This window comes from Triturus cristatus, chromosome 10, assembly GCF_964204655.1.
Source record: "Triturus cristatus chromosome 10, aTriCri1.1, whole genome shotgun sequence".
NCBI lineage: Eukaryota > Metazoa > Chordata > Amphibia > Caudata > Salamandridae > Triturus > Triturus cristatus.
The window spans coordinates 1,026,790,512-1,026,816,105 of record NC_140593.1 but is presented as its reverse complement, the minus strand read 5'-3'; the positions used below and the strand labels follow the sequence as shown (position 1 = coordinate 1,026,816,105).

The window sequence follows — 25,594 nt, the reverse complement described above, 5'->3', positions numbered from 1 at the left end:
TAGGGTCTTAAACTCGAATAGTCCAGCTCTTGAAGTTTGTCCATCATCGGCCAACAGACAGATCAAGGGGTGGATCAATCGTGCCCTAGCTACCCTAGCACTCTCAAGCCAGTTACCAGCAAGAGGTCCAAACCCTCTGAACCCTGGTTCTCAGAAGCACTCCAAGAAATAGAGATCCTGTAAAAGATTAGAGTGCGCGTGGCACAAAGAGTACAAGGAACATCATAAACTTATGTACCTTGCAGCCAGGCAAGCCCAGGCAAATTACTGTGCCCTACAAATTGAACATTCGAAAAATTCAACTAGGGAACCTTTCCATGTCTTCGAGTCTCTAACCTCCTTGTAGAGCACTGCAGTTACAATTCCCCATTCTACCGATAGTTGTGATCAGATTACACAATTATTTCTGAATAAAGTGAATAACAACAGCTATATCTCTTTTCTGAGGAGTTCTTGGACTTTTCAAACGTCTTTTTCCTCCTGCATTCTGCCAGATGCCCGAGTAAGCTTCATACTTTGAAACCTATCTCAGAGACTGATATGTGCAGTCTAATGCTCAAAGTTAAATCCGGATCCCCTTTAGACGCCACATCCCCATCGATTCTGGAAGAGGGCAGAACTGCCATAGCACCAGTGCTAATAGAGCTACTTAACTTGTCATTTCGCTCCAGCCTAGTCCCGAAAGAGTGGAAACATGCCATGGTTATCCCTCTACTCACAAATCCAAATCTTGACCCACTACTGCCTGAAAATCTAAGACCTATCTCATTTCTACCTTATTTTTCTGAAATTGAGGAGAAATTTGTCAATCAGCAACTAATGCAGTTTGTAGAGGAAAATGATCTTCTTCACGAGACACAGTCTGGATTTAGACCCTCCTTTAGCACTGAATCAGCATTACTTCATGCGTCTGATTCAAACCGTAAAGTCGCTGATGAAGGTCAAACGGCGACCATAGTCATGCTTGACCTGAGCGCCGCATTTGATACGGTCTTCCATGGCTTGCTACTTGACAGATTACATCACACAGAGATAGGCGGCACAACACTGGGCTGGCTGGCAAACTTTCTGGAGGATCACACCTTCCAAATTACTCTTCAACCCTATGTTTCGTCCATTCAACATCTGAAACAGGGGGTGCCTCAGGGCTCAGCTCTGAGCCCAACCCTCTTCAAATTGAATTTGCGCCTGCTGGCAGACTTGTTGGACAAGCATGGGGTGCAGATGGTGTCAGATGCTTAAGACACGCACTTGATCCCCACCTTGGCCCAGGACAACAGACAAGCAACAGAGGATTTTAAGCTCTGCCTTGAGGACATGGCTAACTGTATGAAACACAGAAGCCTTTGACTAAATGCCACTAAAACCGCTAATTTAGTGGTAGGGAAACAACCTTCCATTTGGTCCTCGAGTTGGTGGCCTAGTATATTAGGGTCTCCTCCAAGTCATAAAGTCAAAAATCTTGGAGTCTGGTTCGACTTCACACTATCCTTCTTCGATCAAATCTCCGCCCTCACAGGCACCTGTTTCAGGATTCTAAAAATGCTTATAGAAATTCTAGGGCTCCTCCCGGACAGTGCCAAAAATACAGTGGTCCAGGCTTTGGTGGCATCCAGATTAAATTACTGTGATGTTCTCCATCTGGGGGCACCGAAAAGGAGCATATATATGCACCAACGGGTGCAAAAGGCAGCGGCTCGGATGCTGCTAAATATCCCTAGATTTGCACCCACAGGCTGCGCCGTGGAAACTCAGCACTGGCTCCCTATTGAGGAGAGGATCTCCTTTAAAGCCTTGTGGTATGTCCATAGAATACTACAGGGCAAGGGCCCGAAATATCTCTGCCCAATGATACATTCTTACCACCCTGCGCCTTGTCTGAGATCGTCTGGAACTAGACTGGTTAGCATTTCAAAATACAATAGAAAATGCTTTGGAGACATCTCCTTTAGGCACTTGGCGTCCAAGCAGTGGTATTTTCTTCCTCTGCACCTCAGACAGGAGACATCAGAGTCAGCCTTTAGGAAACATCTGAAAACTTGGCTGTTTAGAAAAAAATCTCACTCCCTAGCCATATTTCGCCCTGTCTTTTCTTAAAATGAACTCAGCTTTTAAAAAATCCAGCGCGGGCACACTCCATAATGGAGTAAATAGTTGCTAAATAATAATACAAGCTGATTAATAATAATAATAATAAGTGGACCACATTAAGGCCAAGTCACCCGGTGCCTCAACCGTTCATTGCTTCTTAAGGGTAAGTCTCAGTCACCGGTAGACAAGTACGCTGCCAAGGCCGCGTACAGGCTGGAGCCGTCGAGGTGCGTGGCCGAACCTCCAGTGCTCACCGACCCGTTTACTCCCTTGAGGGGGGCAGCACGAGGCCCGGAGCCAAAGCATCATGCCCCACCAAGCGCCTGTAGCCAGTGCCACTTTACACTTTTGCATGGGGGGCCCATCAGTTCACCCGGGAGGGCTGCAGAGGCAGTCTCTCTCCTCTGCTCCACTGCCTCCAGACCCCTCCGTCCCAATCGTGGCCACTTCAGCCAAGGCCTCAAGTGTCCTGCCGAACAGGGTCTGGGGAATCCAGCGGAGGAGGCTCACCACAGGACAAAGCCCCCCAGTTCCTTAGGCACTAGGCGGTTCCCCCACTCTTCCGTCAGCAGGGGCAGCGCGCCTCTCCCACACAGGCCACAATCACAGGAGGCACCAGATAGCAGCTGGTGCCATGGCCTGCAGAGACCCTGCTGTCATTCGGGGAACACTGTGTCCCCTTCTATATAAATATATATATTTCAATATATTTCAACATCTAGAAATGAAATCATCTGCTTTTGTTTCCTGTGCATGAACTTAATGTTGCAGTATTTGTTGTTTAGTTCAACGTTTCTTAGCAACACATTGAATGCCCCAATCCACATGATGAGCATATCTTCTATGTGTCTTAAATAAAGCTTTAGATTGTCACTTCATTGGATGTTATTTATTATGTAATCAGATAAAGATATTGGCGTAACTTGGGGCCCCAGTGGATCCATTGAAGTGATCTTCTTTTGGACGAAGAATGTATTTTTCCAAGCAAAGTAACAGTGATACAAAAAAATGCAATAACTCAAGAAGAAACACCTTATTCGCCTGGATCACCACCTGTGAGTGCAACAACACCCTGAAGGCCGGGCTGAAATGAAGAACCCCAGCAATGGCAAGAAGATTATGCTGTGTAAATATGTAATATATATTTGTCCAACTTTAATCGCTTCAACTTTTCTTAACATGTAACCCTGAGTGAATTTGCAACTTGTATATATGTAACTCTAACCACTAGTATCTCTAGTAGACTTTTGTAATTACTACCATTCTTATGTGAATTTAGTGTTTATCTGTTATGCAATTCATGTACTCTGCAGTCCTTATGTAACGTAACTGGTTCTATTGTAAAGCACTGTGGCACCTTTGGGTAAAATTTGCGCTATATAAAAACGCATAAATAAATAAAGTAAATAAATATCGCAACAATGTCTATTATACTGCCTCAGTGCCTTCATCACGTGAAATAGACATGTCTAAAGCGAAAAGGTCAATAGTGCATAACCAAGTTTCTTGCTCTGTTTGCAACTCAATTTCAGATAATTTATTGAGAAGCAATGTGGTGTCTTTACATAAGAATACATGCATTGTACTATGGGCTGGAGAAAATAATCCAAGTATTTGCCCAATGGTTCGTGAATAGACACACATGCAGACACTTTAGGTCTGAAAGGGGGGGGTCTTTCAAATCCCCAGGAAGCATAGGCAATTTTGGTCTACACAGAAATGCTGTAGATAAATATCTCACTTTTATTCTGAGCTCCAATCTGTTCCCATGACTTTCTATAGAATTTCAACCAAGGTTTTCTGAAAGGAGATGGTGGGATCCGTATCCAATTTCATGTAAACTTGCTCATCATTAACATGAGCCCAATCTTTAAATTCATAGAAAGATGTGTTCAACACTATTGATCCTCCTCTTTTGTCTGCTGGTAAGAAAATTATTTTGTCATTTCAAGTCACATATTGCAATAAATTTCATTCTTTGCTTGATTAATTCAATTATGTTTTTTTATCATATCAAAGCATCTGTAAATCATGTTGTACCAAGGCTTCAAATGTTTCTAATGTTTTGTGGGAAATCTGAGTGATAAAAGAACTTTTGGGCTACATTTTTTGTATATTTCATCTTTTGCTTCCATGCTCGAATCTACTATAGTAGTGAAAACATATTTCAGCCTTAAATTTCACATGAATTTGAACATTGCAATATCTGTTGCGAGAGGATTAGTATAATATGTTGGAACAAAGGACGAGCCTTTGTTCAATAATTCTAATTGTTGAAAAGATAGAGGATGATCTGAAATGTTAATGACTAAGGGCCCCGATTATGACTTTGGTGGTGCTGCGCTGACTCTGCGCCAGCACACCACCGCCAAAGCAGTACAGGAACCGCCCACCAGATTACGAGTACAACTCGTGTTTGGTGGGCTTTTCTTTTCTCGTTTCCATGTCGGTGTCCTGAAAACAAGCACCGCAGTGGGAACACAAAAGAAGTTCCAGAACAGCATGGACTGTGAAGTTTATGCTGTTCTGGAACTTGGAGTGCATCCAAACAGGGGGGCACATGTTGTGCCCCCCTGAATGTATCCCCATGGCGGTGGGGGCATGGGGGCCCTGTAGGGCTGCCTTTGTTTCCCCACCGCCAGCTTTTTCATGGTGTTGAGCCTGCCATGAAATGGCTGGCGGTGGGGAAACTCGGAATATGCTCGGCGGACCGCGGCGGTCCAGCCTTGCATATTGAATAGACCTGCCCGCTGTGCTACCACCAGGGAACGGCGGTTCCCTGGCACAGTGGTGGACGGTCAAAAAGCCACCTCATAATACGTCAGCCGCAGGAATGCCATTGCTGCGCCACTGCGAGTCTAGCAGTCAAAGACAGCCAGAGTTGAAATCGGGCCCTAAATTCTCATGTTGCTGCTTAGGCTGCGTTTCTCTGAGGCCTTGCTTTCTTTTTTCTTTTTCTTTGACCAAACCCAAAGCGAGCAAGTACTGCAAAAAGATAGGGCCATTCTACAGAATCGAATGCAATGGAGGCATCCAAGGACAATATCACAGCGTCTTCCTCCACACATTGCTGTCGTGTACCCAACGGATGTTTAGTGCTGTATTCTGTCCGGGCACAAAGCCGGATTGGTCTGCATGAACAAGGGAGGGTAGGACAGCATTTAAGCGTGACGCTAACAATTTCGCCAGGACCTTCGCCTCCGCGTTTATTAAGGAGATCGGCCTATACGAGCCACAACAGTCTGCTGGTTTCCCAGGCTTTTATGAATTACCACTATAGATGCCAGTCTTTGATCTGCAGGCAGAATGCCCTTGTCGAGGCTTTCTGTATACATGCGATTAAGGTGAGGTGCTATCTTTAAGGCCATTGATTTGAGGAATTCCATTAGGCCCCATTGCTTTTCCTGATTGGACGCTAAAGATAGCTTTGCAGATTTCATCATTGGTGATGTCGGCATCTAGGTCAGTCCTATCTGTCTTAGACAAAGAGGGCAAGGTAATGTCCACCAGCAATTGTCGGGAGTCCTCCGATGTATAAGTAGCGGAGGACGTATACACCCCCTCCAGGTAGTTCGCAAACGTTTCCGCTATTTCTTGGGGATCAGATATCCACGTACCCATGTCAGTGGATAGTTCGGGCACCCATCTCTGTCCCTGCTCCCTACGCTCCAGCCAGGCCAACATCTTGCCTGCTCTTTCACCCATTTCGTACACCCTATGTCGTGTGGAAAGCAGCCGTGCCCTTGCTTTTTCTCGCATTAGGGCTTTATACTCAAGGCGTTTGACAGCCAGACGGTGCGTTGTGGCCTCGCTGGGAGAGGCGTTATGCTGTGTCTCTAGCTGCCGAAGTTCATTCTCCGCCTATTGCATGTGTTCATTATGGCGACGGAGATAGCCCATTTTTAACGCTAGGGCATGGCCTTTTAGGACCACTTTGTAAGCCTCCCAAATAGTCTGTGCCAAATCCACTGAACCCAGATTTTCAGCGAAATAATGGTCAGTCTGCTCAACTAATTGTTCCTTTATGTCAGGGATCTTTAAAAGCCAATGGTTTATAACTATGGAGGTGTGTTGTTCCTGTTGATGAAAAGTAAGCTCGACCCACACCAGGGAGTGATCCGAGATTCTCCGCGGGAGGCCACGAGAGTTCTGAAAATGGCCCACGTCTGCCAGGAGTATAAGGAAATAATCTATACGGGACATACTATTGTGAGCATGAGAGTAGTGGGTGTACTACGACATGTGTGGTTGCAGTGAGCGCCAAATGTCTGTCAATCCCATAGCTTGAGTGAATTCCGCCATAAGGGTGCTCTGTCTGGTGGTGGGTCGTCGGGGACGCCTACCCAAGGTATCGTCCATGATCAAGTTAAAGTCGCCTCCTAATATCAGAATACCAACCAGGAGGTCAAGCAGTATTTTACCTAAGTCGCTAAGGGCCTCCTTCCCCAGTGTGGGTGGGAGATATGCTGATACCACATTTATTGTCTTCCCCTCCCAAGAAGCCCCAAGAACTGCAAATCTGCCCTGCGGGTCTGCCCAAGTATGAGTGGGTGTGAGTGCAAGGCCTTTACGCACTAGGATACAAGATTAGTTTCTTGCAACAAGACTAAGTGCGGTGCCTGTCTCTTTAGATACTGCGATACTACCCCCCTCTTTATTTTGTCCCCCAGTCCGTTTACATTCCACATCAATGCGGACAGTTTTATAACGGCAGTATTAGCCATCTGAGATCAATAGTAAGACCAGGGGAGAGGAGCCTACATACCCTTTGAAGGGGAATGAAGCCAGTACATCAAGGGCGGCCATGCAGTCCAGCCGGGGCTGGCCACACAGTATGGGGGACTGCACTACTGTCTGTCGTGTATATTGCGTCGAGTGAAGTAGGTCACAGCTTATTAAACCTGTAAAAATTCCCTTAGCATCATGACAAATAACATGAACATCAACAATAAACCCCCAACAGCCCCCCCACCGCCCCCCTCCCTGCTGTCCTGCCGGTGGATACCAAACTACCCACTCCCCAACAAGGCAGAGTGCCTGTCGCCCTCCCTCCCATGTATGGGGTGCTTGGTGAACAACCCTTCCGTCCTCTCCATGAAGAAAGTATGGAAACATATTACACAGTATGTCATTTCGATCTGTACTAACCCATCTTGAGTTCTAACAGCCTATGTGGTAGTGTACCAACATGTCGGCCCTGATTGACATTGGCCTCCCCCTCTGGTCATCAACAGGGCCCTGCTACATACCCCAATACCTTATCACGTGTCCGTTTGTATGACCAGTGGTCTCGAGTGTCATTCAGGCTAGTTTGACCAAAATTCACACCATCCTACCCCCTCAGCCCTTCGCGTCCGAGGTCTGCTCCTCTCGAGCTGTGTCTTCACGATGTGTGTCCCAAGTGTTCGATCTGTTGCTTCTGGTTCTGTCGTTTCTGCCGTTGTTCGGTTTCCCAACTTGTTGCCAGCCCTCTAGCCAGTCCCAAGTTTCTTCTGGGGATGAGAAGAACCAGGTTTTACCCTCAAATTCAACCCGGAGTTTCGCTGGGAAGAGCATAGAATATTTTATGTCTTTATCCCGTCACTGGGCCTTCACTTTGGTAGTGAAGTCAGGAAAAAACGTGATTGTGCTGTTTTCCAACTTTAACGGTGGTCGAGCACGAGCCGTTTGAAAGATGACATTGCGGTCCCGAAAGTTAAACACGTGTGCTATGATGGGCCTCAGGGGGGCTCCTGGCTTTGGCCTGCCCCCAGGGACTCGATGGGCCAGTTTGATGGAAAAATAACCGAACAGGCGCCTCAGTTGAAGCTGGGTCGTCACCAATTCTTCGACGAAGAGGTCTGTAGCCGCCCCCCCCCCCCGACGGCTCCGGGACTCCTACGCGCTCTCCCTTCATAGTCATCAAGGAGCCCTTCCATTTTCGCCTATTGGTCTCGGAGTTGGGCCACTTGCTGCTGGAGCAGGTCAGTGTCAGACATTAATGTGACTGTGGCATCCTCCACGTCCTTCACCCTGGCATCCATTTTACGTAGATCAGCTCTTATGAGGGAGACCTCGATGTTGACGGTGTCGATGCGGGTTTCCAGGGATGTTCGCACCCCGCAATGGCCTCCATTACATAATTGAGGGTGAGGTCAGATTGAGGGGACTGGGGGTGAGGGTCGCTTGTTCCTCCCTTGGTAGTAGCTTCGTTCTCCTGGCCTGCCTTGCCCCATGCAAATTTAGCCAGTGTCTTTTGGTCTTGAGTTTTGGGTCCCCTACCACTAGCCATTGTCGTGTATGGCCACCGTTTCCTCATCCGTTATGTCAGGCCTTATGCCAGTAATCACCACCACCTGCCCAGGGAAGGGAGATGGGTAGTATCCCTCCCCGTCGGCCCCTCGGTTTTCCTGGTAAGGTAGGTGGCGTTGCTCTCAGGTAGGTGGATTCAACTGGATGCAGCCTTATTTCTTCTAGGTGGCAAACAAAGAGAGGAGGGGGGGAGGACACGGCAAACCCACCACAATGACTTTACGTTGTGACCGGGGCCAATTCAGTGGGTAGCGTGGAGCCACGCTTCGGGGGGGGCCTGTCGCTGTACAACACGTGTGGTCTCCTCCAACGCAGGTGAAGAGCTGCCATGTAAGTGCTGTAGTGTAGTTCCTATATCCCTGATAGGCTCTGCGCATTGGAATAATATACACTATAGTTTTAACATAGGACTGAGGTCAGTATGACTCTATCGAGTACATTAAACTTAATTACTTGTGTGTGCCAGCTAACTCAGAGGTCACTAGAAACTTCTCGAATAAACAAGAAGGGATTAGTTTCTGACAACCGCATAAACATGACAATTTTGTTTCCCTTAGAGTCGGAACAATCTCAGAACCGTGGAAACAATAGATAACAGTTTTACTCAGTCAATCGTGCATGCTTCATTTCTACAGAGTTGCACAGAAATAGAGAGATGGACGTTTCAATAAAAAAGGGTTTATTGAACAGTCTTATTTCTCATGCAAGAGATATGAACTGTTACAATCGTAAGACAGGATGCGAAGTACAATACGTACAGGGTTAGCAGTAAGATAAAATAATACTGCAATAGCATGGTTTGTAGCTATGACATATATTAATAAAATACATACATAAATAACACAGGCTAAAATGTGAATACTCATCTGATGCTTCTAAATAGTTCTACCCCAGTGTACCTAACCTAAGTGTAGCACGAGGTAAGAAGTAGGTGCTGTTTTCTTAAGTATAGCTAGCTATAGTTTTAGTTTTGCCAAGAGTTGCCAAAAGTTTCTCTAAGTTCTAGTCTGCGCCATACCTTAGAATGTGTGAGGTTGGAATCTCTTTCCGGGACTCGATATCTAACACCCCACAAGGGGAGTCAGAAACACTGGAGCTGGATTCTCTGCGAGGAGGATGACAGCATCTGGTCAGTGCATCAGGCGGGAACTCGATCTCCTTCCGAACTCACCATGGCAAACCGCAAGTAGGCAGTCGAACTGGACCGTACCGGAACCGTCGTTTGCCAGGGCAATTGCAGGTATATTTATACCTTGAAGGTGTTTAGGAATGCCTGTATTGACGTAAAACTCGGGCACCGGAACGTCATGAATGAACCCCTAAGGAATAGATGTTCATGCATAATAAATGAGTTCTTGGAGAAATCAATATCCAAGCAAGGGAAATTCCTAAAGGCTTAAGAGTCTGGTTTTCCAAGAACTCTTTGTGATGTGGATTGACGGATGTAGGAGACCATGCCTGTATTTGGTTAGCATGGACAATGCCTAAATAAGGGCTGGATTTTTTATGCCTAAATAAGGGCAATATGAATTGTACCTATATAAGGGCATAAATGGGGAAACCTATATACGGAATCTAAATCTACACACAACACCCACTCCAGTTTCGTATGAACGATATTACTAAATTCCAAACATACTAAACATATCTAAAAGACAGTATCGCATCGCTAAAACATATCTAAAAACATATGTCCTAAAAATGCATTACAAAACCATTGCTATGCATAAGGTGCTATACATATTAAAAGCAATATTTCATTCTAAGCATATGTGTGCATTGGAAATGCTAAAAAAGAATGAACCAGAAATATATACACATGATGAAATGGCTCGTTAATACAGAAGAAAAGGGGGCCGAAACCATTTCATATCAGGTTAACACAAATCAATTGTTGATGTGACAAGGTGGCATAATGTCCCTCGAAGATTTTCAAAGAATTCTGTTCTCTATGAATAGTTCTACTATAAGCAGATTACTGTGCCAAAAATTGAAAAAAATACACATTTGGAGAAAAAAAATTAATCATAGGAAAAAAGTTCCAAAGTTAGTCCCTTGTCTGAAAAGAATGAAGGCCAAATTCAGAGTCTCATCGGAACACCGTGTGCCTGAATCAAAAGTCAGTGTGTAGGCCTGATGAAACATGAAATCTTCTAATCCTGTAGACAAAAAGTCGTCTACCGTTGTAGGTAAAAGTTGGAATACCTAGTTTAGAAGATTAACTGCACAGAGGTGTGAACTATCGCCTTCAGCATTGGTTGCATCAGCAATGTTCGAATCGGATGTTACCTTCGTGCCTGATGTTTCTTCTCGTACCTCAGCAGTAGCAATTTGCGTCTGTGAGATCTCAATCATCAGGATTGGTAGCCGCAGGGGACAACACAGAGCATGGGCCGTTACCGGGTCCAGCAGAGTATCGATATCCGTAGGCATGACTGATAGGAGTGTTAGACAGATGTCTAGCACGCATTCTTCACGGCACAGCAGGCAGCATAGAACAGGTAAAATGCAATCTTGTCAGATTGGTCTGAATTACAGAAACCATGTGGTGTTAAATTCTCGTAGACAAGATAAACCCAAAATTTGGACAATGCGCTCACGACACTTCATCTCCAATAGAGCTCTCTCCATGGTGAATTGGGTGTCGCTGGTGATTTGGCTTGCCATATCGTAGCAGTAGGAGCAAAAATAGGATCCCTGCAACGAGTGCTAAAAGGAGCGGCAGTCCGCCAAACACAGAGTGCACGAAGTTTGAAAAGATGCCGAAGACTGCTTGAAAAGGTGCTAACAGTCCTGCACATACGTTCTTAAATACATGTATAATCCTGCTCGTATCAGACATGTTTAAGATACGACTTAATATTTCTGAGAAATGTACAGGGCAGTTTGTATACAAAAGGGAATGTATCTCGGCAGAAGTCCTTGCGACTTGGAGATCATAGGTTTCTTTGGCCGAGGTCAGTGGCGCTGTTTTCTGTAAAAGAATGGCTTTCATTCTGCTTAGAGTATCAATTCGTATAGAAGAGATGTTCAGTGAAGGCCATAAAGGCGACTCCCTGTATGGGTCTATTTGTGGAAACAAGACTTGCATACAGCAAGTGACCCTGGATGTAATCGTAACTAGATATGGAATACCTGGCAACATGCCACAGCAGCTGTGATCATTCAACATAATGTAACTCCCATTAGAAAGATTGGCCAAAAATTGGATTAATCACTGCAGCCGGTGAACCTTGCAAGTGACAGTATAAGTTTGTAGTGGAACCCTCACATGCCCCGTGTAAGTTAATACCCTGACAAAGGAGATAACCGCTTGGTGCGTGTTCACAGTTTTCACCGCTAAGAAACACTTCACGTTCCCCACTCCAACATCTATGTGTGTAAGGTAAATCCCAGGATGTCTTGATGTATCCTTTACACAACCTTTCATATTTGCCTACTGGTATATGTTTTAGGCAATACTGAAAATGGAAAGTTGTAACAGGCAAAGTAATTTTACCATGTATGATCCACTCAGTAGCTGGTTTTTCTGCCACCGTGAATGGTCATTTTTCCAGTTTTTCAATGCTCAGCAGCGTGTAGTCTGCTCCCCTTTGTGCCAGTCTGATCTATTTATCAGTGAGATTGAATTCTGAAAACAGTGACGTAGTGTTGATTAAATGTCAAGGCACATAGCCTGCACGCAAGTTTTGTAGCGTCCAGCTCAATAGCATAATAGAACGTAGCTGAGACTGCCCATGTTGCAACATGACCAAGTCTTGTTCCATGATGTCTATGACAGAAGACACAATGCTGTCCAATGAATATATTCTGGACGACAGAGTCGTTAACCCATTGTCTACTACAGAGAGAGTTTTCTCTAAATTAATACGATCAATTTCTCGAATTCGTTCTGCAGTCTCTGCTTGGGTAACCTTCCATGCTTCATTATAAGCAGCGTAGATACCGGCATATAGGAAACGTTTTTGACGCGGTTTTCTTGGTCCTAGAAAGAATTCCCTAAGGTCTGCGCCTTCTTGAAGTAAAGTTAAGTGTTGTTTCACATCCTTCAGTGTAGCTTTCTGTAGCCAATCAAGGCAGAGTTTCCCTACACTGTAGGTTGTTACTACCCCTGGATGCTGTCTTTGAACATAGCGTGGGTCTGGCCTATTGATAGTTAAACCCTGTGTTTTGTTCAGGAATCGATCTTGATAGTTGTTTGTGTCTGTGGGCCAGAGCAACCATTCTTTCCATTCTGGATCTGATCTGTTGTGATGCAAAATATTATGTACGTCGACCTCACCCCGTGTAGTGCTATTACTTGCAGGTATAGGTATGGTCGGTGTGTCCATGTCTTTGATCTTGGCTAACCCAAGACAAGACGTTTGTTGGACAGTGTCATTCAAAAACATAATTTGCTCAGGGATGATACAGGCTCTAAACAAAGCTTCTACCCCCTGTACTTGCCAATCTTTTGTACCCCAGACAGATTTTGTCTCAATGTTGTCTTTCCAAAAGTCGAAACCCTGTCTAGACAGTTGGGCAATAAAGGCTGCAGAATAAATCTGTTTCGTATTGGTTAACATATTTTTCATTCCTGCCTTGCTCACATTTTTAAAGTAAAACATTTCTGGATTACACAAATTGTAGCCTGAAAAATATGGAAATTTCATTGCAAAAGTTTTCGAACTACCCTTTGGAGGTGTAGGACAATGTTCCCATTGGTTATACATACATAAATTTCTAGGTGTTGCAGATTTATGCAGGAAATGATGACCATAGTGGTTATAACAATACATTTGTTCATTGTCTGATGAACCCTCTAAATATTCATGATTTGTGAATACTGCAGACATCTCTAGATCAGACATCATGTTGTTAACAGTCTTGAAGTCCCAATCATCAGAAAAGGTACTAGAGGTAATAAAGTCACAATGAAATTTTAAATAAGTGTGGAATCTTCAAATGTTCCGACGGGCCAAAAATGTCATATTCAGTTCTGTTCCAAACTATACCATCATGTATAGGAAAGGCTGTGATGTTCACTGCTGACAAGTCTCTTGCTTCATGATGGGAGGATTTGTGTGGCTGGAGAAGTAAGTTCACTCTTTTACTTGCTGTGTCCATTTGAATATATCTTCCATTTATCAGCATACCCAGAGTTATTACCAGAGCTAACCAAAGTAGAAAGAAGAATAGTCCCAAAACAATCCATAGTTCAATCCATGGTGAAACCAGATAAGTCTTTTTCAGGAGATGAAAAAAGTCTGTTGCTTGTTCTTTGAAAGTTCTTTGTGCTGGTGTCGTTTCAGGTTCGCTGGGATCCTCAGAAAACGTATCAAAGGGAATGAAATAGCCAGAGGCAGTTCTGTCAATGGTTTGAATTGCATCAGGATTCGTTGAATTCGCTGGAACAAGTTGATCACTTGTTACTTTGTTGTAGACATGTGTATCAGGACGAACTGTTATTTGGATTTCAAGAGGGCCGAGTTTCATAGCTTTGTTGCTTAGTCCTTCATTTCTCACTGTAGAATCTTCAAAGGTGATGAGTCTTTCAGTTTGAACCTCTTGGATTGTAGCTAGAGGAGTTCGTCTGCTACATTGGCGGAGTCCACTTGGCCTACTGTTTAGTATCGGCCACATAGTGTGGTTTGATCAGGTCGATGGACACAAATCTTTTCTCCTTTTTACCAGCAAGGGACGGCAAAAGTACTATTCTTGATTCGTGGATTGCTAGGACAGGTACTGGTTGTCTGTAAGAAGGCCCAAATTCCTTCTTGCCCGCGATCTTTTCTCTGACTAGATCACCAAGCTTTGGGATCCAGACAAGCCTTGCTGGGACGGCCGGTTTTTCCCCAGTGATGGTTGGCTTCAGGAGCACGTTGCTTTGTTTTGTTCTTAGTTAATTTAAGTCCTGTAAAACAACCAACCGATCTTTGATACCAAACTTTTTATTTTCCATCACTGTGCCTTGCATATCAAGGTCCGGAATCAACATTCTAGTACCAAATAGGACTTCATATGAAGTGCAACCCCCTAGAGAACTTCTTGACAAGTTGTTAAGTGCGCGCTGGACCCCATAAAGATGTTTGACCCACCCATCACCCGAACCTAATACCGTAGCTGTTATAGACTGCTTTATGTCCCGTTTTTTTCTTTCCACAATAGAATTTCCCTCAGGATGGAATGGAGAAGAATACCGCAATGCTACTCCCAAACTGGCCATGGCTTCTTTGTAAGCTCGAGAGCTAAACGCAGGACCTTGGTCAGAATGTAGTATGCCAATTGCGTATGTGCCGATAAAGACTCGCAAATCTTTAATAACAGTTCGAGCGTCAGCCGAGCGCTGAGGCCACATCCATAGGAACCTAGAACACGAATCCACTGCGACCATGATAAATTTATAGTTACCATCCCTTTGTAAGGGACCGCAGTGGTCCAGGTAAACACGTGCTAATGGTTTATCTGAAATTAACAGGGGCTTCTGCGCAGGACGTTTCACAGTTGAGACTTTCATCTTCTGGCATATTTTGCAGTCCAAAACATAATTCCTGGTCTCTTTCCTAATGCCTGGCCACCAGTATCTCTGTTTTAATAACAATACTGTGGCAGAAACACCTGCATGGGCAGAGGCGATTCCTTCATGTGCTGCTAGGATTAGTCCTAATCTATGTTCCATGTTTGGTATTACCCTATCCCCCACTCCAGGGATTCAAGCAAACGGAACATTGTTCACATCAATTATATATGAGTATTTGAGTAGAAACATTTTAGGTAACACTGCACCACTGCCTTTGCTTGAAGCATTGACAGCCAGCATTATTTCACTGTCTATTTTTGTTTTTGAACGAGCGATTGCAGCTACGGAAGCCGTTTGCACAGCTCCTTTCGTGGCTTCATCAGTCAATGAATTCCCTACAACGTGAACGTCATCACGTTGATGACTCAGCGTGTGTATCACGTGAGTGTTTTGTAGTCCGTTTCGCAACTGAACTACTTCTTCCCAATGCGTTTTTTGCTTGATTGTGCCACCTTTTGCATCTTTGAAACCATTTTGAAGCCAATTCTGTAAATATTCATTGTAACATTGAACACAGTAAAAAGAATCGCACACTATGAGTGTGGGGAATTCGCGATCCGTGTTTTCAAGTGCCATCTTGAAAGCTTGTAGTTCAGCTCACTGAGTTGTACAATCTCCTAGAGATTGCGTTTTTGTGACCATTGGTCTGAATTTGCCATCGCGCATTCAACCTTGAATGATCGCGCATGCTGCACTGTAAGCTTGTTTACTCCCCGTAGCGGGTTGTGCAGATCCGTCAGTATGAATTATAAATTCGTACTGGTCAAGAGGGAGAATTTCAGTAAGCAGAGGACATTCGTGTTCGTATTGCAGGAATGCTTGTGTTTTCAAATAAGGATCAAAAACATTTCAACATCAGTTGCAGCAAGAGAATTAACCCATTGTATCCATCTTGGATGTAAAGCTTTTGCATTCGGAATGCTAGCTTTAGTAACTGCCTCTAAGGCTGGTACAGGAGTCACGACCATAATGCGTTTTCCCTGTGCTAGGGCTGCTTCTTTGGCTACAGCGGTTTGAACTGCTGTCAGAATCTTTTCTGTAGAACTGAATTTCTGCTTGTGTATACAAGTGTGATTTGTATGCAATTGGTACTTTTTCACCTTCGTTAAAAGTTAAGTAGGCGAATCCGCATTGACCCGGAATGATTCGGATCACTAAATTGCATACATTTACGCGTGTTTGCAAGTGTTTAGTTGCTAACATGTCTGTTTGAAGTGAACGCAGAATTTCTGTGTGTTCGTGTCCAAGTTCTGGCTTTGAAATCAGGTTTGATTAATTCGTAGAGAGGTTTAACCCTCTCTGCGTAGTTTAGAATGTATGTTCTTCCAAAATTCAGGAAACCTAGAATCGACTGTAAGTTTTTCAGCGTTTTTGGAGGTTGGAGCAGCGCACACTTTTCTAAAAAATTGGCTGCCAGGCTTTTGCCTTCACTTGAAAGTTCATATCCTAGGAAAAGGACGTTGAGATGGGCAATTCTGGACTTTTTAAAGTTGAATTGGTAACCCTCAGAGACGAAGCCCAATATAATCGTGTTCACCCTGTTCAAGTGTCTGTCCAGATCATCGTCTGTCAGATATATATCATCGACATATGACAATGCCTCGTCATCATAAATTTGTAGTAACTCTGTTACTCTTGCTGAGAATAACCCCAGGCTGTTCTTGAACCCCTGTGGAGTCGACAAAATTGACTCTGGGTCCCCATTATTGAGAAAGTGATCAAACATCTACTTTCAGGTGCAATATTTTGACAAACGAAACCATTTGAAATGTCTAACATGGTTTTGTACTTTTTACCCACAATGTTATTCATTAATGCTGTACTGTGTGCATTTTGCACTGCAAATGTTTTACAGCATGAGTTTAGGTGTCCGAAATCCAAAACTACACGATATGTATTGTCTGGTATGGAAACAGGAAACAAAGGATTGTTCATTGATGAAGTGCATGTTTCAATCACCCCTTGGTATTCAAATTGATCTATGATATCCCTGACCTGTTTTTTAGCTTCTTGCTTAATTGGATACTGCCTTTGTGCAGTTGGTTGATTTTTTAACTGGATCTTACGGTGAGGTGAGTCCTCATCCCATCCTACATGATTTTTGTATAATGCTGGGGTTTGGGCCACTGCCCATCCCATTTCCTGGCATAAGTATATTTTAAATGTACTGGAACATGGTTAGAGAAGGCTGGCATAATGATGTCTTCGCCATGTGGGCACTCCCTGACAAATTCTGGTGGCCAGTCTTGTTCTGCTAGAAGTATATCATAACCCTTTGAAAGTCGCTCCCAAAAGAGTGCTTTCACTTTTCTTGGTATGTCTCCCTCCATCCGGACTGTTATTTCATATAACCTATGCAGAGAACTAACCCTGGTATCTACAGTTTCAACTTCAATGTCCTCATTAAAGTCCACTGTCTCCAGAAGCCCCTTCAGGGTCTGGCGAGCTACTGTAACTTCTGCTGCGCTGTCCAACATTGTCTGAGCCCATTCTCCGTTCTTTAGTTGTGTTCTCAGAATTCTCGGCATGTCTGATCTTCAGACCTGCTACTTTCTTTTTGGAGAATTGAGGTTTTGGTTTGTTTTTCTGAACGCGTTGATCGTCTTTGGACTTCACACGTTCTTCTTTACTCTCTGACCGTCCTCTTCTTTCGGATGTCTGTGATGATATCTGAAGGGTACGAGAGGAACGTGTATCAGTATCGTGATACCTGTCAGGTTTTCTCAAATTATCCCTATTCCTGAGGTTATACCTCCTTTCAGAGGGCTCCTTTTGAGGAGACCTACCTCGGGATTGAGAATCTTTTTCTTTTGAATGTTGTTTGTTATTTTCCCACTTCTTTTTAGAAGAGGTAGGATTGTTTTTAGCAAAGGCCTTTTCAGGACTTTCAGACAGTTGTGGTTTAACTGTGTAATTCTATTAAATTTTGTATCCGATTGAGTAATTCTACGTCTGACATGGCTTCAATGTCCGGATGAGGTGTGTAGCCGGCTAAAATCGGCCATGTTGCTCCTGGTCTACCCAGTGGACCGAGCCTGGTAATGTGATTGTAATGTTTTAGGGCGCCTTTAAACCAGAGATCATGCTCCTGGTATGTGAGTGGAATTTCAATATCCTTGAAAGGAATATATTCCTCAGGTTGTTCATCTTCTTTGTAGAAGTGAATCATTTAGTTACTGGATTTGATTCTGGGAATACTATCCTAGAATTGAATACCTCTGTCTGGTGAGATTCATGTGCCTCTATCACAAAAACTGCTCTACCACCGCTTTGTGTTAGGCCATGTTTTATAAGTTTTAGAGTGATGGCTCTCCTTAAATTTGGAGCGATGATTTTTGCATTTTCATCGGTTTCATCAAAACCTGTATAATCAAAAGGTGTTGCGACTTCGTCGGGTACAGCTCCACCAGTATCAGTGTCTGTGCCGTTTTCGGTCATTGTTTAATTAAAGTTTCAGAGCAAGTTTCAAGGGAACAAACATAAGGTGCACAATATTTTGGAACACTGTATCCTTCAACGTTGAACAAACCAAACAGCTAATACCTAGGATTTTTGTCCTACTCAGCTATGGCGGATATTATCCCTACCCAATCCAGACGTCTTATGGAGTATTATGAGTAGGGGTCTCTGAGATAAGCACGACTTAGTTACTTCAGTATCTAGCGTTAAATTAGTGCCTTACCAAACCGTTGGGCACCATGTAGTGTAGTTTCTATATCCCTGATAGGCTCTGCGCATTGGAATAATATACACTATAGTTTTGACATAGGACTGAGGTCAGTATGTCTCTATCCAGTACATTAAACTTAATTACTTGTGTGTGCCAGCTAACTCAGAGGTCACTAGAAACTTCCCGAATAAACAAGAAGGGATTATTTTCTGACAACCGCATAAACATGACAACTTTGTTTCCCTTAGAGTCGGAACAATCTCAGAACCGTGGAAACAATAGATAACAGTTTCACTCAGTCAATCATGCATGCTTCGTTTCTACAGAGTTGCACAGAAATAGAGAGACGGGCGTTTCAATAAAAAGGGGTTTATTGAACAGTCTTATTTCTCATGCAAGATATATGAACTGCTACAATCGTAAGACACGGTGCGAAGTACAATACGTACAGGGTTAGCAGTAAGATAAAATAATACTGCAATAGCACAGTTTGTAGCTATGACATATATTCATAAAATACATACATAAATAACACAGGCTAAAATGTGAATACTCATCTGATGCTTCTAAATAGTTCTACCCCAGTGTACCTAACCTAGGTGTAGTACGAGGTAAGGAGTTGGTGCTGTTTTCTAAAGTATAGCTAGCTATAGTTTTAGTTTTGCCAAGAGTTGCCAAAAGTTTCTCTAAGTTCTAGTCTGCTCCATACCTTAGAATGTGTGAGGTTGGAATCTCTTTCCGGGACTCGACATCTAACACCCCGCAAGGGGAGTCAGAAACACTGGAGCTGGATTCTCTGCGAGGAGGATGACAGCATCTGGTCAGTTCATCAGCCGGGTACTCGATCTCCTTCCGAACTCGCCGTGGCGAACCGCAAATAGGCAGTCGAACTGGACCGTACCGGAACCGTGGTTTGCCAGGGCAAGTGCACGTATATTTATACCTTGAAGATGTTTAGGAATGCCTGTATTGATGTAAAAGTCGGGCATCGGAACGTCATGAATGAACCCCTAAGGAATAGATGTTCATGCATAATAAATGAGTTCTTGGAGAACTTAATATCCAAGCAAGGGAAATTCCTAAAGGCTTAAGAGTCTGGTTTTCCAAGAACTCGTTGTGACGTGGATTGACGGATGTAGGAGACCATGGCTGTATTTGGTTAGCATGGACAATGAGTAAATAAGGGCTGGATTTTCTATGCCTAAGTAAGGGCAACATGAATTGTACCTTTAAAAGGGCATAAATCGGGAAACCTACATACGGAATCTAAATCTACACACAACAGTGCCGGTGTCCATCAATGGCCCAATCCCACCTGCGTCATTCTGGACTAGCAGAAGTGAGGTGGGAAGGGGCCGTGCCCAACGCGCGTGAGGTCTTGACTGTGGGCTCTCGGGAACACTTCCGACCCCCCAGCGGCACAGCAGAGCAGCAGCACAGCCACGCAGACCAGCAAGGTGGTACCCTGGACCAATGGCAGACGTTCGGCGATGGGGGATCTCGGGTACTATTTGCCCACGCAGGTAGGCCTCAAGCTGGGGCCTCGATTAATTTTGTGTCGATGGGTCCCTGGCGCTGCCATCCACTCACATGCGTCTTTCCTCCTAGCGCGGATCCTGTACGACCCTCTCTGCGTCCCCCGGGGCTCAGTTACAGGATTTGCCGGGCCTTCCAGCCGCGCAGCTGCTACTACGCCCCCGCTCTCTCACCTCATCGACCTGAGAGACGGGAGCGGGCCATCATGTTGTTGCGCCAGAGGTCCGATGGCGCCTTTCCGCTCTCGATCACGGCGTGCTGTGGGACTCGGGCCTGTTGTTCTTTGTGGTGTGGGTGTCTTCTGGATCTGTGCCCCCCGGAATGGAGGGGCAGTCACCATTTGGATGTCGGATAGTCAGTTGAAGATCGGCGAGGGCAGCGGAACCGCCTCACAGTGCCGCCATTCCAGTTGGCTGCTAGCCACGCCCCCCACTCATGACATTATTATAGCTTTGGATGGCCTGGAATAGGCTGAATTTACACACTTGTAGGACTGCAATGGTTAGAATTTCAATTGATGCCAATATTGGCAGTGCTGGCAGGGGCAATGTGTGGTGCAGGATGCAGTGGCCTCCCGAGAAGTGCCCTGGCAATTACTTTTTTTAACAAATTAAGCACTGGCTGCATGCCAACTAGTATGAAGACCTACTGCCCACAAACTACGGAAAACATCCCCAAACAGTTCATTCTTAGTTTTAAAAAGCATTTCCAGCAAAACGATGTTTTCAACTTGGATCCAGAAGTTAACTTCAATGAATTTTTAAACATATCCCATGCAAATTATTTTTCATAATCTATCCATTCTAATGATGCAATCTGATCATGACCCAAGTGGGGACCTTTTTACACACAGTGTGGAGCTGTATCGTGATTGAGCCCTTTTGAGAACTGATCCTCGCGTCCCTAAGAGAGGTTCTGGGATGAAGCGCCCACAAAAACCCTAAGATAGCACTACCACAGACAACATAGATGGCAACAGGTACCAAAGAGCACTCTTGTGGCTTAGATTAGTTATTGCCAAGCGAACATTGTGGCAGCCAAGAAGGATGCGCTGGCTCCTTCTCTAGAGGGATGAAAAAGAGGGCTGGATCGATGCCTTAGTATGGAATGACCCATTTACGTGGCCCAGGGTTGCCCTCAGAAACATGGTAAGATATGGAAAGGATGGGCCCTATACAGGGGAATCCAGCTTAAGCCTTGTAGTGGACGACTCTGGTTGTTAGACACAGATTTACGAACATTTTTTCCTTTGGAAATGATATACCTGTGATAGAAGTGATGCATCAAAATATATGCTAATGACTTGCTTGTCCTCATGTACTGTCTGAATGATACTGGGTTTTGCACTATGGCAAAATTTATTTAAAAAGTGTAATAAAAAAATTGAAAATTGATCAAACTTGTATGGGTAGTTGGCTGAATATATAGGGCCAGATGTACGACCATTTGATTTAGCGGTCCCTAATTGCGATTTTTTGAGACTCCCAAAATCAAATGTACTAATGTGTCTGGGCCATATTTAGCGATTCCTAAATGGGTCGCAAATGACCTGCCGCATTAATATTCATGAGGCAGGTCGCAATTTGTGACCCATTGTGAATGACTGGCACTCACAGGAATGGTTTTCTTCTAGGGTCAGCAGACCACCATGTCCGGGACAGGTTTTTAAATAAAGCATTTTTTTTTTAAGCCGCCCGTTTTCCTTAAAGGAAAATGGGATGAATTTAAAATAGACAAATGAAAAGTTTCCTTTTCATTTTTTAAGAGTAGACAGTGGTCCTTGGGACCACTGCCTGCTCTGAAAAAAGGTTGGCGCCCCTTTCACAAAGGGGAATGGGTCACTTGAGGACCCCTTCTCGTTAGCGAATGGCTTACCACTAATTTGAAATTGGTGGTAATCTGCGAAAGGTTTGCGACAGTATTCCCGGTTGTAAAACATTCATACATACCAGTGCAACTCGCTATTAGGAAGGGACACCCTTTACACGCCCCTTCCTAATGCCTACTAGCAAACCCTATTTTGTGAGTTACCGAATCGCAAAATAGGGTTGGTACATAGGAAAATGCATTTGACCCCTTGCAGACAGCCCGATGAGCCATTTGCGACTGGTAAAATACATTGTACGTCTTGCCCCAAGAAACATAGGGGAATGTCCTTCTGATGAACTTGCACACTTTATTTGAATGCAATAGACTGGATCTTCAGTGATTGAAGAACCAGGGGGTAAATGGTCTGGGTGTTCTGGTATTTTGGAAACTGCAAAAGGTATTCACATTGGATACACAGAAGGCTCATGGACAGATTGTGCAAAGTTGACAAATCTGAGAAAGTGAGAGTAGAGTTTGGAGACTCTAGAAACCAAGGTGTACTTAGTTAAACACAGCCCATCTGTATTTCCTCAATAAAAGAACACTGAGTATCTACAATACTTACTGATCCTTGAGCCAGGCAGCCACAAATGGAATCTGAAAGAAGTCGGTAGACTGTTGATCCTTCCTCTTCTGATTAAAGCTGATAACAAAAATCAGTGTTAGAAAAGTAATACATTAAACAGTGTCAGTTATAAAAAACTGTTATGTGTCCTACATGGTCATCGAAAAAAGGTACATACTCACTTGTATAACCAATGACAAAGGAAATCCAAGGCAATAAATTTGGTCCTTTTTCTCTAGAAAAGAAATATAGTTTTAAGCAATGTAATACCTGGCAATGTGTTAGTTAGTGCGCACAAGATCAATAGGTTAGTTAATAACAATCAATCAACAAATGAAACAATCAATAAATAAATACAAGATGAATTGCAGTCTAATTCACTCTGTATTTGTCCAGTCCAGTTCTAAAACCTACCCCATTAGTCATAATTCTATAACGAGAAAAGCAGATGTGTTATATTTAAATTGTTTTTATATGGCTGAACTAAGTGTGAAATTGGGTATGACCATTGCAACAATGGCGGACCTATAAGGAAACACCAACTAATGTGTTTTCCATTCATTGCACAACCTCCCCAGAACTTTTACATTTACATTTTGTTTCAGAGGAGCCATCACAAAACCATTCTTTAGCCCCTTATCTTCTGAGGCTTTTCCATCCCCGGGATGAACCGTTTTTTGGTTATTTGGGATACTTTGCACCCAGCGTTTGTGGCTCCCTCAGGGAGGGACTGAAAAAATAGCCAAAATATAGCTACATTTTCGGGAAAAATAGGGAATAAACTGCTGCGCAAGAAAGTGATTCAATTTTATTTAAAAACAACATCAATGAAAATTTTGCTGTGCTAACCTCATCCATCTTCCCAGCTTTCAGGAATAAGCAAACCTGAGTCAAAAAACATATTTTACCACAGTTTTGATATTTGTCTAAGAGGCAGTCCATTTTCCGAATTTCTTTATTTTAAACCTACTTCCATTTTGTGGTAGAAACAGGTGTGAAACACATGGGTGTTCCTAGAAAGCTGTATATTTATGAAAAGTAGAGACAATTCTTCTAAATTCAGCGGGGAGACATTTGTGTAGATTCCTCAAGATTTTTCCCTAAGAAACTAAGGTGCCGATTCCCATCCGGTAAAAAGGCCCTACGAATCGTCGTACGGAGCGTTTTCTCCGTACGACTCGTACCCGGTAAACTGTCTGTACAACCTTGGAAGTACAATTCGTACAGAAAGCCTATTTCCGTACGAATCGTACAAAAGACCGTACAGGTAAAAAAAACCTACGAATCAGATTCGGAACAGCCTGTACGCGCCGTCCGTACGTATGTAAGCAGCCTTTTATGGCCCAGCAAGTACGATCCGTCCCTACGGCACTTCGTACGGCTCTTTTTTTACGGGAGCCAAAAACAGCCGTAAAAGCTGAGTCCCCAGGGGTACGAGTCGTACAGGCCCCCCCACCCCCCGTATGTATGCACCGTACCCCCACCCCCCGTATGTACGCACCGTACCCCCACCCCCGTATGTACGCACCGTACCCCCACCACCCCCCGTATGTCCGCACCGTACCCCCACCCCCGTATGTACGCACCGTACCCCCAGTGCGTACATGCTGGGGGTACGGTGCGTACATACGGGGGTGGGGGTACGGTGCGTACATTCGGGGTGGGGGTATGGTGCAGACATACGGGGGGTGGGGGGGCCTGTACGACTTGTACCCCGGGAACAACTTTTCCCGGGCTACGAGTCGTACAAACTTCGCTTCGTAGCGGGTAGAGTCATTCCCCATGTACGGGCCGTTTTCCATACGATTCGTAAATCGGATAGCCGGTCCGGATCATACTTGTACGCTCGGACTGTCTTTTTACGAATCGTACGGAAAAGTGTCCGGGTACATCTCGTACAACTTTTCCCGCTACGATTCATACGGAGCGGGCCGATCCATATGTACTTTTTCCCATACGAATCGTACTTCACGGGTCGGACGTGACTTGTACGATTCGTACGGAAAAAATGTTGAAATTTAAAAAAAAACAGAAAATGAGCAGGAAAAACACCCATTTGTGACAGTGTTTTCATCTGTACCTTCTGGTCACGATGGCCAATTTACAAAAGTAATATACCATTATTTCCACGAGACCCTTCTGGTTGCGGGCATGTATTGAGTTTGTAGGTTGGTCAAGAGTCCAAAGTGACCCGAGCCACCAACGGCGCTGCCCCTTACAATGGCTTTTCATTGTGTATAGGAAAGAAACTTATGTATTTCTCAAAGGTTCACCAGATACTGAGTTTTGGAGCAGTGTTTATTTGTACACCTCTGAATTTAGGGTTATTGATACCATCATGTGAGTTACAGAGCATTTTGCTAAATATCTTCTTACTTGTACACTGGATTCCATTTGGAAACCACAAATGCAGAGAAATCCAGTTGGTAATAACAAATGTCCTACTATTCTGTGTTTGCACACACCTCCCGATAAAAATGGTACCCCACTTGTATGGCAAGCGCCTGCGCCTGCGACACCTAATGCACCAAAACCCAACCTGGAGACATCATAGTTCCCTCCGCACAATCCACGCTTTTATTACAACGTGGGTAGCTGGAGATTGTGTGCACTAGCTCAGCAGCCACACAATGGAACCTACCATACCCAGACATTTCTGACCAAGGAGTGTCCAGGGTGGTGTGGCCTGTGTGGCTTTCACTGGGTTATCTTACCCAGAAGCCCTTGCAAACCTATAACTTTGGCTAAAAACACATATTTTCCTCCCATTTCTGTGAGGAAAAGTTCTGGAATCTGCAGGGGGCTACATACTTCCTACCACCCAGCATTCCCCATGTCTTCCAATAAAAATAGTACCTCACTTGTGTGGGTGGGCCTAACACCCGCTACAGGAATGACCCAAAATGCAACATGGACTGATCACATGTTTCCTCACAAAACCATCCCTTTTTTTCCAATTTGAGCAGTTGTGGATTTTGAGCCCTAACTCAGCCGACACCTAGGGGAACATACC

At 44.2% G+C, this 25,594-nt stretch overlaps 1 protein-coding gene across 2 annotated transcripts in view; it reads right to left on the bottom strand.

Moving 5' to 3' along the window:
- Nucleotides 1-25,594, bottom strand: part of IQCK (IQ motif containing K) — a 513,956-nt gene that overhangs the window by 252,214 nt on the left and 236,148 nt on the right. For both annotated transcript variants that reach the window (XM_085629065.1, XM_085629066.1), the window contains exons 9-10: nucleotides 22,764-22,816; nucleotides 22,582-22,659 (exon numbers count right to left, since the gene is read on the bottom strand). In XM_085629065.1, coding sequence (XP_085485191.1) covers nucleotides 22,582-22,659; nucleotides 22,764-22,816 — 131 coding nt within the window. The remainder of the gene's footprint in view (nucleotides 1-22,581; nucleotides 22,660-22,763; nucleotides 22,817-25,594) is intronic.